This window comes from Ovis aries, chromosome 24 (assembly GCF_016772045.2).
Source record: "Ovis aries strain OAR_USU_Benz2616 breed Rambouillet chromosome 24, ARS-UI_Ramb_v3.0, whole genome shotgun sequence".
Taxonomy (NCBI): Eukaryota; Metazoa; Chordata; class Mammalia; order Artiodactyla; family Bovidae; genus Ovis; species Ovis aries.
In genome coordinates, this window is record NC_056077.1 from 26,896,263 (window position 1) to 26,909,066 (window position 12,804).

The following is a 12,804-nucleotide window of genomic DNA, read 5'->3' on the forward strand; positions in this document are numbered from 1 at the left end:
TGTAACTGGGCTGGTGGGGTGTGGGAAGGTGGGTCACAGAGCACTGGAGGTGGCAATACTGGTCTCTCTGGGGAGAGGGCTGGGGAGAGAGGAGCAATTTGCGGAAAAGATGGCAGTTTACGTTTGCAAACAGGGCAGTGTTGAAGAGGCTGGCCTGGCTTTAGGCTCAGCCTCTGGAGGGTCAGCTGGGTCCCCTCCTGGCCTCAGCTATCTCTCTACTGGGCGTGGCATTTCCAGGCTCTTCAGGATGGGCCATAGATGGCAGTAGGTGCTTCTCATCTCTCACTGTTTGCATGCATGCATGCTTGCTAAATTGTTTCAGTTGTGTCCGATTCTTTGCGACCCTGTGGATGGTAGTCCGCCAGGCTCCTTTGTCCATGGGATTCTCCAGGTAAGAATACTGGAGTGGCTTGCCGTGCCCTCCTCCAGAGGATCTTCCCTACCCAGGGATTGAACCTGTGTCCCTTACATCTCCTGCATTGGCAGGCGGGTTCTTTACCACTAGTGCCACCTGGGAAGCCCACCTCTTACTGTCTGACAGGTGGAAAACAGTGCTCAATTTGTTTCACAGCCAGTTGCCCTAAAAGTCAGCCCCTTCTTGAGAATTCTTGTAATAAACCCCAGTGTACCGTTCTTTTTTCCCCCAATCGTCTTGGCATTTTAAGCATATCTGCTGTTACGTGTATACCAAGTATTAGATTTGCTGCCTTTCCTAAACAATGAGCTTGTTTTGTATCCTATGGGTGTCCTTTTCTTTACTCTTGGGCATTATAGGGAATTTATAACCAGTTTGTCTAAAGTCTCCAAATCAACTGAATTTTCCTTAATTAAAATTTTATAACTAAATATAATGAAACATTTTTAGAACACTCAAAAGAGGACTGAATTTTAGGAGAACATGAAGCAAACTGACCTTGATAAATGCTTAAGTTTGGGGCATTTATTCTGGGCCAGGCATTGTGATGAGCACTATGCATACAATTATGTTTTTAACTCTCACAAGGTCCTCGTGAGGCAGGGACAATTATTTCCATTTTTCAGACAAGGAAACGGGGGCTTGGAGATGTGAACTGACAGGAAATTCCTCAGGAGGCACCAAAAAGTGGCCAGACTGAGATTTAAATGCAAATTTCACAAAGCCTCCAGCACTGCCTTCCACCATGATGTGTTCCAAAGCCAGGAGGCTCCAAAGCGCAGAGGAGAGACCTCAACACTGACGCTGGTGGCAGGGACGGAGTCTCTCAGACGTCACAGGCCTAGCTAGACATTACGATGCTGGAGTCTGGCTGGGAGGATGGATCTGAACCTTTGAACTCATCTCTGCCAATAGGCTGATGGATAATAGGTGGATAACTGCCTGAATTAAAGCCATTCCCATAATATGGAATATGCCATTCCAATAATATGCCCACACATCTGGCAAAAGGGGGCAGGGGTGCTCCTTTCACATCACCCCAGAGAAGTCACACGAGAGCACTGCCCAGGTTGAGAGGAGGGGAGGATCTCTGTCTCTTTATTAAAGCTTTTCATTGCTGGGGGTGTCCTTGCCAGTTGAGGGTGGCAAGGTGTGTGATGGTTCCGGAACACTTTGGAGGCTTCAGGGGTGATGTTGCTAACGACCAGGAATGCCCCCAGAACTGAACTGTTGAATGAGCGGTGAAAGAGGAGCTTTGACATGTTGCAGAGAGACAGAGTGAGGGGAGGGCAAGAGAGGCCAAGAGCAGCACCAAAGTTGGGATCATTCTCCAGACGTCAAGTTGCTAGGGAGAGCTCCCTAGAAAAGAATACGAGTCTTGATTTTGGATCCAAGGCTCATGTCTTTTTATTCTTCCATCCTTCACCCATCCATCCAATCCCTACCCTCAATCATTTATCAACCCACCATTTCCCACCTACCCATTTATCATCCACCCACCATTCTCTTTCCATCCATCCATCCATCCATCCACTGATCCATCCATTCCATCCATCTATCCACCCACAAATCTATCCATCATTCCCCATTCATAATAGACACTCAATAAACATTTGCTTAGTTCCTTCTCTGCCTTCTTCATTAACCCCTCTCTTCTCTGCCAACCTCTTGTAGGGATTCTCCAGGGCTCCACCCTCAGTGCCCTTGTCTTTCTCACTTTGCACAAACCCTTCCACCCCTACTCCCAGGGCAACTGCATACTCTTTAATTGCCAACCCTCTCCTACATCAGATCTCTAGCACCAGCCCAGACCTCACGAGTGAGCTTTGAAGCTGCATTTCCAACTGTCTACAGGGTATTTCCACCCAGAGTTCCCAGGGGCCCCTCAAACACAATCTGTCCAAAGGTGGCAACATGCCTGCCATGCCCCAGGAAGAATGAGAAGGCTGGCGAGACTTGGAAAAGGCGAGCAGTCATGGGCAATAAGGTCAGACAGACAATAGGGTTGGGGAAGAGAGAGATCACGTAGGCCTTTGTAAGCCATTGAAGGCCTTTGGCTTTGACTCTGAAATGGAGACCTACTGTAGAGTTTTGGGCAAGAGCATAGCATCATCAGACTTAGGTTCCCCAAGTCAGAAAACTAGGAGCCCTCTGATTCCTTCCTTTTTCCCCTACCATTTTTAATAAATTACCAAACTCATTCTTCCTGGTCTTTATTACTCATATCTACCCTTTCTCTCATCTCTGTTATTACTGTCAATATTCAGGACCTACTCATCTCTAGTTTGGTCTCCAATTCCCAATTGGCCTTCCAGCCTCTCATCTTCCCCTTTCCAGCCAGTTGACTCTCTCCACTGACCACCAGTGTGATGGATCTAAAATTCCAACTTCCCCTGCTCAAAACTCTTCCATGACTCCTCACCTGTAGAAAACATCTCTGGATCTTAATAAAACACACATAAAGTCCCTTGATGAGTCCCTGGGTACCATGCTGGCACAGTCCAGCAGGAAAACTGCTTCCGGTCCTACTGCCTCCTCTGCCCTAAAGGACCCACACAGAGGGACTTCCCTGGTGGTCCAGTGGGTAAGACTCTGTGCTCCCAATTCAGGGGGCCCTGACCAGGTTCAATACCTGATCAGCAAACTAGATCTCACATGCCACAACTAAGACTTGGTGCAGCCAAAAAATAAATTAATTTCAACAAAAAGGAATACACACTTATACCCATGGTCATCCTCCTGAGACTCACCTCTGTGCCTTTGTTCATACAAGTCCTACCACTTGGAATACCCCGACCACCTCATTTTTCCCTAGAAATTTCTTTCTTTCAGTGTCACCTTCTCCAGGAAGCTCCATGATTCTTTTCCTTCCTGTCCCAACTACGGCTGTGAGCAAGTGCTCTTCTCTCTGTTTCCATTTCTGTCATGGGCACTTAACCATATTTGTTGTAATTGGCCATTTACTTGCCTGGCCCCACACTAAACTATGAACTTTTCAAGGGCAGAGACTGTGTCATTCCTTTGCATCCCAAGTTCCTAAAACAGGGACTGTATATCATGTGAACTCTAACTGTATGGTTATTCTGAATGGCCTTGGACCCAGCGCATACCTTCTCTCGAGGGGATGGCAGGAGATGTGCCTTTGTGCAGGTACGGTTTCTGTCGGAGCTACAGATGGCGGAAGGGAAAGGAGAGAGGTGAGAACTCAAGCCAAGGATTGGAGCAGAACAGAACAGGACTATGTGGTGTAAAATCCCCCTACCCTGCTGGGACGTTGTCAAACCCTGGCTCTCTCCTCTACATGCTCCTCATCTTTCTCCCAGAACAAAGGGGCATCTCCTGTGAAGCCTCACTCACCGGGTATCAGTGCCTCGGGTCTTGGTGAAGAACACTGGAAATAGAGGCCCCAGTCAGAGAAAGTACTATCCCCATAGCCAGAAAGAGATGTGGCTAGTGAGGAAGGGGCTAAGGAGATTCATGGTCAGGGGTGGAGTATGGGGACTGGGTTAGGGGGTGGGGAGGCGCTGTGTGGTCCCAGGGCGGCTGTGAGATGGGGGAGCTGGGGAAAGACTCCTGGAGAGGTCAGCTGCGGGTGGGTTGGGGGGCTCAGGGACTGGAACTGGGGGTATGAGTGGGTCTCTGGACACAGGGATCCTCAGGTGGGGAGTCACCATGTTTGGATATCTGAGTCCCTCGGTCTTGTGTCTGTTTTTCCTTGATGGGCACAGGATTCATGTGGTAGGCAGCAACAAACAAGGCCTCGTCAGTGAGTTCCGTGCTGATCTGTGTCAGGAATTCCTCAGAGCGAGAAACCTTCTGGAAAAGGGAAAGTTGGGGTGGGGGTGGGGGGTTCCACCTCAGAGTCCCCACATGGAAGTGCAAGGTCTGGAGGTTTCCAGGCTGGGGTCTCTGGGCTCAGGGTTGAGGCCAGAGTCTGAAGGCTGGTGGTCTCAGTGTCCTCAGCCTGAGCACGCTCCAGCTCACTTCACCCCGACCCCAAGAAGCCCTCTCCAGTGCTCACCAGATTGCAGCCCAGTGAGGTTGCAGGGGTTGTGGGTTGGGATGGCCGGCTGCCCTTTTTCTCCTCATTCCTGGCAAGAGTGGATGACATTCCCCTGGGGACAGTGGGAGCCCAAGTTAGGCTGCAAAACCAGCTCACTTCTCCCAACCCCAACCCACCACCATTCCCCGGGGCCTTGGAGAACTGTGTCAGCTCTCTCTCTGAAATAAAAAGAGAAAGGGCGGGGAGAGAGAAATAGTTGCTTTAAATCTTCCTAGGGGAGGGAGGAGGTGGGACGCTCATAACATCCACCTCTCCTACCCTTTACTTCGCCCAGAAGGGGCCCTCTCTTTCCTGCTTCCCACCCAAGGCCCTTCCCAAGACAAGGCAGCCCACTTGCCGCCGCCAACCTGGCAGATGTGTCGAAATCCTGGGCTACTCGGCAGGAGGGGAGACGGAGAGGTCTAACGAGCCCTTTTACGGGCCGTGGGGACGGGGGATTTGGGAGCTGGGGAGGAAGGCTGGAAAGAGGGGAACCCGGGAAGGCGCCGTTGCTATAAAAACCTTGGCGTCTGAGGACGTTCCGCAGCCCCGTTGCCAGGAAATTAAGGATTCTAGAACCAAATGGGGGAGGGCATTTTCCCAGCTGGTCGCATTCGCTTCCCCGGCTTCTCCACCCTCTCTGGGTCCCTCCTTGTGGGCACAGACCCCAGTGCCAGTGGCTTGAGAAACTTGGGAAGATCACGGACGGTGGACCTTGGCACCTAATCCTCCCACCACTAGGGGCAGGCGAGAAACAACCCCTCCCCAGGCCGCCTTCCAGCCTCTCTGGCCGTCATCTCTTTGCTTGGAGCTTTCGACAGCAAATGAGGGCTGAGAGAGGGGGCGGGGAAGGGAAAATGTGGGCTGTACCAAATAACTTTGCCTTTTGGGGGTGCAAAGACTCTGGATGGCGGGATCTTTTTGCCATTATGTCCAGGAGTAATAGCCTCCGCAGAAAAGAAAGTAGAGACATTTACCTAGACCTCGTTCTCTTTTGATCTCTCCTTTTAAGTTCCTTCCTTATCTCAGCGTCGATGATTCTTTGCCCCCTCTCCTCCCTCTGTACTTTGGTACGAATCGATGGAAAGGGGCGGAGGGAAGAAAAGGAAAAGGAAGCGGGCAAATCTTAAAGGGGACGCAGCCATTTCTTAAGTCTCGTTCCTTTCTCTAATTTTGCAAGGACAAACGCAGAAAAGTAGGTTCCGGAAGCCGAGCGCAGCTGGAGCAGCAGGGGCCGCAACTGTAGGCGGGAGCTCCCGCGAGGCAGGCGGAGGCCAGCGTCTGCCCATAGGAAGGGCGGGGTGTGCGCGCCCCCTGCGCCCGGCGCACCGCTGGGTCGGCCCATGCTCCGGCCGGCAGCGAGCTTGAACATCTGGGACCCGGCAGGGACCTGCACGCAGTGGGCGTGGCTGATGCGCCGGGCTGGAGAGTGAATCTGCACCTGGGCTGGGACAGAGTTGGCACCTCCAGTTAAGGCCCAGAGCGGCCAGGGGACCTCCGCGATGGCAAGCGAAAATATCTTCCTGTTTGTGCCTAACCTCATCGGTGAGTGCTACCCGCGGCTCCGGGCGGAACGGGAGGGTCAGCGGCCTTGGGCAGGCTCCCAGATCTGCCCTGTCTCACCCTGTCTCAATTCCAAGGTTATGCTCGGATTCTCTTCGCCATCATTTCTTTCTACTTCATGCCCTGCTGCCCCCTCACGGCCTCCTCCTTTTACCTGCTCAGCGGACTTCTGGACGCTTTGGATGGACACGCTGCTCGAGTCCTTAATCAAGGTGACAGTCATCTCTTCCAGCCAGCTCCACAACCCTCGGCCCCTTTTTCCTGCTGCCTCAGGACCTCGGGGTGGGCGGGTACTCGGGAATCCCAGGGCTCTGTTATTCCCGTCTCTGTAGAAGGCAGTCTAGAATGACCTGGTTTTGGAGCCGAAGGGATTGAAGCTCCCTGTGGAAAACGAGCGCGACTGGGCATGGCAGTGGCAGTGCTAGAGGCTTTTCTGAATAAAAAGCCATTCAACAGGTTATTGGGCATCTGCTGTGTGCCAGACACAAACGATCAGCATTCCAGAAGGCATGTTTAGAGGGAGGATGGAGAAGGAAGGGAGATAGTTTCTGGAAGGTTGACCTCATTTTTTATAATCCGTTCTTCAGACCCACCTCTAAGACTTTCCTAAGACTTCAGATCTTCTTGTCTTGAGCCCTGGACCTTTGATTATGGATTGATGAGTTATAGAGCTAGCTAGCTTTCTCACGCCCTTCTACAATGTTGTCTCCACGCTACCAGGCTTCCCCCTTTTATGGTATGGTGAAACTCCAGCCAGAGCAGTCTGCTTACCTCTCCCCCCAGTGGATGGTGGGCATTTTCACTCTTAGACACTGCATCAGAGTGATACACCAAATATGGCCCCTGTCACAGCTCCACTGTCCCCTGACAGCCCCTTTCCACCATTTTTCTCAGGGACCCGGTTTGGGGCCATGCTGGACATGCTGACAGACCGGTGCTCCACGATGTGTCTGCTGGTCAACCTGGCCCTGCTGTACCCTCGCGCCACCCTTCTGTTCCAGCTCAGCATGAGCTTGGATGTGGCCAGCCACTGGCTGCACCTCCACAGGTCTGCAGTTCTGGGGGTATGGACTGGTGGAAGAAGACGCTACATGGGGAGGGATGAGACCTTCTCGGGGTATCTTCAGGCTTCTAGGGAGATCTCCTTTTTAGCTGTGCTTTGTTAAGGGAGTCTGGCGAATCTTCTCTGACTCAGCATCCTATTTTACAGTTGGCTCAGTAATCTTTAAAACTCTTTTGAGGATTCCAAAGAGATAACATCCCTTTGGAAAGGGGATGGGGCTTTTGAATCCTGATTTTGCTTCCTCTAGCTACCCAGCTAGACTGTGACTTCTGGCCCAATGGTCCTCAGCTGTGCCCAGTCCCCACTCTGTTCAGCAGAGGCAATCCCAGTACTTATGTAATGGGGGTTGCATTGAGGATTCGGTGGGCATTCCTGGTGATGCACGCTCATGGATTCCCCCTCTACTTTCTCCCTAAGTTCTGTGGTCCGAGGCAGTGAAAGTCACAAGATGATCGACCTGTCTGGAAACCCCGTGCTTCGCATCTACTACACCTCCAGAGTGAGCCTTTGCCGCCCTTCCCTATTTGCTTAGGGCAAGTCCTGGCTCCAGCCCTGGGCCCAGGGCAGGATTGGTAGGGAGGGTGTGTGTGAACTGCTCAGGCAGCAGGTGTGCACAGGAGGGAGGAACTGAGTGGCTTGAGGGGTGAGGGAAGGAGGAAGAAGCCAGAGAGGTCTGCAGAACCAGCTCTCTAAAGGCCTTAGGCCATAAGCAGGAGTGTAGTCTTCCTCCTGGGTGGGCTGGACCGTGTTAGTACCTCCAGGTAGGACAAGGAGAGTGAGAATGGCAGCATTGCCGGGTAAGAATATCTTCCTGTTTGTGCGTATCCTTATGGTGAGTGCTGCCCGTGGCTCCAAGCTGAAGGGGAGGGTGAGGAGCCTTGGGCAGACTGATCTGCCCTGTTCCCCACATCTTCTCCACATCACCCTGCACCCCTCTTTCTCAGTTCCTGGTCCCCTGGCCCTTAGTTGGAGGATGGGAACCACTGCCCTGCCCTCCTGCTCAAGCAGCCTTTTTGCCGTTTGTTTAGCCTGCTCTGTTCACCCTGTGTGCTGGAAACGAGCTCTTCTATTGCCTCCTCTACCTGTTTAATTTCTCCGAGGGACCTTCAGGTAGGAGATGAGGGACTGGGCAGGAGGAGGGGAGGGGGTCTGGCCTGCCCGGGGAGACAAGACCCCTGCCTCACCTGCATCCTATTTTCTCTGGATCACCCTTGATCCCTTCCCTCAGTTGGCTCGGTGGGTCTTTTCCGAATGGGCCTCTGGATCACTGCCCCTATCGCCCTGCTCAAGTCTCTCATCAGCGTCATCCACCTGATCACAGCTGCCCGCAACATGGCTGCCCTGGACGCGGCAGATCGGGCCAAGAGGAAGTGACTCTGGAACCTCCAGCCCCTGGCTGCCCACCTGCCCTGGGAGTCTCACTGTGCCACGCGGCTCCCCAGTCTCTTCCTAGGAGGAGGGCCCAGGCTCACATCTTTCCAATTATGTCATCTAAACTGCCGGGAATGGGGGGTGGGCATCCTCTTTGGTGATATGACGTTCTCCGTAATCCTGGGGACCAGTCCTTCCACCCCCATAATTGCCAAGGACCTGGACTTCAAATCAGGAAGGATGCTCAGGAGGCCCCACCCACACGGGCAGTGCTTCGGGAGCCCCAAGAGAGCTGGCTGAGGACTGGGCATTGTCACACCTGTTGGCTCAGCCCTGGGATCTGGCTTGGCTTGAGATCTTAGGGATATGAGTAAGGGAAGTGGGATAGGGGCCAGGGTTCCCAAGAGGAAGGGACTCAGACCTCTGCCCCTGGCTGGAGGAAGCCTGTGGGTACCGTGGCTAGGAGAAAAGGGGCCGTCAAGATCCCCATTGCAATCTCCTCTGTCCTGGCTCTGAAGGCCTTGATAATAAAGGAGGGGATGTCACTGTTCTGGAGTTGGTTTCCTTGGAGATACTCTTGGAGCAGGGCCTGGGTTGAGGGGAGAGGTTGGGGGGAAAATGATGATCCATCTGGATACTAGTTTACTAGCTGGCTCCTTCCTGTCGCTCCTCAGTGACCTCAGAGCTCCTCCCTGCCACCCAAGCTCATTCCGTGTTCCCTGCCTGCTTGCTTTATTTCCTTTACAACACCTGTCACTGGCTGTCTACAGTTACTTGTGTACCTGATATTTTCTACACTCACTAAAAAGTAAACTCCGCAAGGGCACAGACTTTTCTTATTCTTATTCTCTGTCCCTACAAAGAAGATTATTCTTGACCTGGCATATCATAGCCGCTTAGTAAAGACTCATGAACAGATGGGTTGGTTTCTGAGAGCATGGTTCTTGGACCACCTATGGGGTATTTCTGGAAAATTCAGCTTCTTGGACCCTGCACCAGACCTCCAGAGTTGGGAATTAAGGGATAGGCCAAGAAGCCTGGGATTGTAATAAACCCCAGCTGATTGATTCTTTTCCCCAATTACATTGAGAATCACTGACCCTTCTTAAACATTTTGTGGGTACCTACCAATAGGAGATATTGTTCTGGGCATCTATCCCTAACAGCTTACCCTGTCATCTGAACAGAAAGCTGCCTGGCATCAGCTTTGAAAAGAAAGACTATATTGAGCCAGATACCATATGCCAGATCCTGTACTGGGGATTCTTTGCAGATTTAACTTATTTTACCATTATAAGAGCTTAACCAAGAGGGGCTCATGTCTGTTATTGTTGCTCAGTCGTGTCCGACTCTGACCCCATGGACTGCAGTACACCAGGCTTCCCTGTCCATTAGCAACTCCCGGAGATTGCTCAAACTCATGTCCATTGAGTTGCTGATGCCATCCGACCATTCTCATCCTTTGTGGCCCCCTTCTCATGCCTTCACTCTTTCCTAGCGTCAGGGTCTTTTCCAATGAATCAGCTCTTCACATCAGGTGGCCAAAGGATTGGAGCTTCAGCATCCGTCCTTTCAGTGAATATTCAGGGTTGGTTTTCTTTAGGATTGACTGGTTGGATCTCCTTGCTCTTCAAGGGATTCTCAAAAGTCTTCTCCAGCACCACAGTTCAAAAGCATCAATTCTCTGGCACTCAGCCTTCTTTGTGATCCAACACTCACATCCATACGTGACTACTGGAGAAACAATACCTTTGACTATATGCACCTTTGTCAGCAAAGAGGCCCTCATGTCTGAGGACTGACATTTATCAGATGTGTATTGAGCCTCAACTCCTGCTCTAGGCTCAGGGGATTCAGTGAGAAGGCCACTGGCTAGCCAGGGAGGAGATGATGCCATTCAGAGGGTGCTTATTGAAAGGTGGGGGTAGAATGTGCTGTGGCGCTTTGGGTGTCTTAAGAAGAAAGCTGGTAATAGTAATTGGGGATGGAAGGGTTAATGCAGAGGTGGATTGAGTCTCAACTGACTGAGTTGGGAGACGACCTGAGAGCACCTTGGGCAGTTGCCAAAGGGAAATGGAAGCAGGTCGATGTGGCTGAAACACTGAATGCTGGGGGTTGGAGGCTGGACAGCTGATGAAAGGTAGGGCAGAAGCCAGCATCAGCCTGATGAACCCAAGGGAGCTTTTGGACTTCACCCTGAGGGCCACATGGAGGTGCTGTAGGAATCTTTCAAAATAATAGGTACATTATTCATAGGCAAAAATAGTAAGTTTGCACACATTACCAAAGGATGACGAAGTCTTCCTGCCACTTGAAGCTCCCAGTTCTCCCCAGAGGCAACCACTGGTATTCATTGCTCATGTATCTAAATGAATTCTTCACATGTACCCGTATTCTGTATTTTAAAATTCAGTTGGTACATTTGCTGGTCTGCTAATGAAACCCAGCGGGACCTTGTGGGGCTCCTGGGTAAAAATCCTCTCTGTGTGCCCCATTTCTTGTTTGTAGGAAATAGGCTTCCTTCAGCCTCCTTGACCTTCCCTGAATTCCAAAGGGCAGGTTCAAACAGTTGCTAATCAGAGAAAAGAAGAGGTTGCAGAAATAGGGGAGGAGCAGTTTTAGATCTGACTGTGACTCAGATCATAAGGGCCTTACTGCAAAATTCAGGCTTAAATTGAAGAAGGTACGGAAAACCACTAGGCCATTCAGGTATGACCTAAATCAAATCTCATGATTATACAGTGGGGGTGACAAATAGATTCAAGGGGTTAGATCTGGTAGACAAGAGTACCTGAAGAACTATGGGCAGGGGTATATAACACTGTACAGGAAGTGGTGGTCAAAACCATCCCCAAGAAAAAGAAATGTAAGAAGGCAAAATACTCTGAGGAGGCCTGACAAGTAGCTGAGAAAAGAAGGGAAGCTAAAGGCAAAGGAGAAAGGGAAAGATACACCTAACTGAACGCAGAGTTCCAGAGAATAGCAAGGAGAAATGAGAAAGCCTTCTTAAGTGAACAATGGAAAGAAACAGAGGAAAATAGAATGGGAAAGACTAGAGATCTCTTCAGGAAAATTAGAAAACAAAAGAAAATTAGAGATACCAAGGGAACATTTCATGCAAAGATGGGCACAATAAAGGACAGAAAAGGCAAGGACCTAACAGAAGCAGAAGAGATTAAGAAGAGGTGGCAAGAATACACAGAAGAACTGTACAAGAAAGGTCTTAATGACCCGGATAGTCACAACGGTGTGATCACTCATCTAGAGCCAGACATTCTGGAGTGCGAAGTCAAATGGGCCTTAGGAAGCATTACTACGAACAAAGCTAGTGGAGGTGATGAAATTCCAGCTGAGCTATTTCAAATCTTAAAAGATAATTCTGTTAAAGTACTGCACTCAATATGCCAGCAAATTTGGAAAACTCAGCAGTGGCCACTGGACTGGAAAATTTCAGTTTTCATATCAATCCCAAAGAAGGGCAATGCCAAAAAAATGTTCAAACTATTTGAACAATGGCACAATTGCACTCATCTCACACTCTAGTAAAGTAATGCGCAAAATTCTCCAAGCTAGGCTTCAACAGTACATGAATTGAGAACTTCCAGATGTACAAGCTGGATTTAGAAAAGGCAGAGGAAACCCAGATCAAATTACCAACATCCATTGGATCATAGAAAAACCAAGGGAATTCCAGAAAAACATCTGCTTCATTGACTATGCTAAAGTCTTTGACTGTGTGGATCACAACAAACTGTGGAAAATTCTTAAAGAGATGGGAATACCAGACCACCTTACCTGCTTCCTGAGACACCTGTATGCTGGAGAACCAGACATGGAACAATGGATGGTTCTAAATTTATATTCTTATTTAATTTATATGCAGAGTACATCATGTGAAATGCCGGGCTGGATGAATCAAGAGGGAATCACGATTGCTGGGAGAAATATCAGCAACCTCAGACATGCAGATGATACCACTCTAATGGCAGAAAGCAAAGAGGACCTAAAGAGCCTTTTGAGGGTGAAAGAAGAGAGTAAAAAAGCTGGCTTAAAACTCAGCATTCAAAAAATCAAGATCATGACATCCAGTCCTATCAGGGCAAACAGATTTGGAAAAAGTGGAAACAGTGACAGATTTCATTTTCTTGGGCTCCAAAATCACTGCAGATGGTGACTGCAGCCACAAAACTAAAAGATGCTTGCTCCTTGGAAGAAAAGCTATGACAAACCTAGACAGAGTATTAAAAAGCAGAGATATCACTTTGCTGATGAAGGTCTACATAGTAAAAGCTATGGTTTTTCCAGTAGTCATGTACAGATGTTAGAGTTGGACTGTAAAGAAAGCTGAGC

At 50.0% G+C, this 12,804-nt stretch overlaps 2 protein-coding genes across 2 annotated transcripts; one reads left to right on the forward strand and one right to left on the reverse strand.

The window, feature by feature from the left end:
• Positions 1 to 1,485: 1,485 nt before the first annotated feature.
• Positions 1,486 to 4,989, reverse strand: LOC114110579 (putative protein T-ENOL). Its single transcript, XM_027961447.3, has 6 exons — positions 4,826 to 4,989; positions 4,437 to 4,530; positions 4,087 to 4,231; positions 3,773 to 3,806; positions 3,526 to 3,583; positions 1,486 to 1,774 (listed from the first exon to the last, which is right to left on the reverse strand). Exons 2-6 carry the CDS (start codon positions 4,524 to 4,526, stop codon positions 1,739 to 1,741), a joined length of 363 nt encoding a protein of 120 aa, XP_027817248.1. The 5' UTR covers positions 4,527 to 4,530; positions 4,826 to 4,989; the 3' UTR covers positions 1,486 to 1,738.
• Positions 4,990 to 5,585: 596 nt separating this feature from the next.
• CDIPT (CDP-diacylglycerol--inositol 3-phosphatidyltransferase) lies at positions 5,586 to 9,004 on the forward strand. The gene is made up of 6 exons (XM_004020893.6): positions 5,586 to 6,002; positions 6,098 to 6,232; positions 6,915 to 7,068; positions 7,501 to 7,582; positions 8,112 to 8,193; positions 8,312 to 9,004. Exons 1-6 carry the CDS (start codon positions 5,960 to 5,962, stop codon positions 8,455 to 8,457), a joined length of 642 nt encoding a protein of 213 aa, XP_004020942.1. The 5' UTR covers positions 5,586 to 5,959; the 3' UTR covers positions 8,458 to 9,004.
• Positions 9,005 to 12,804: the final 3,800 nt, after the last annotated feature.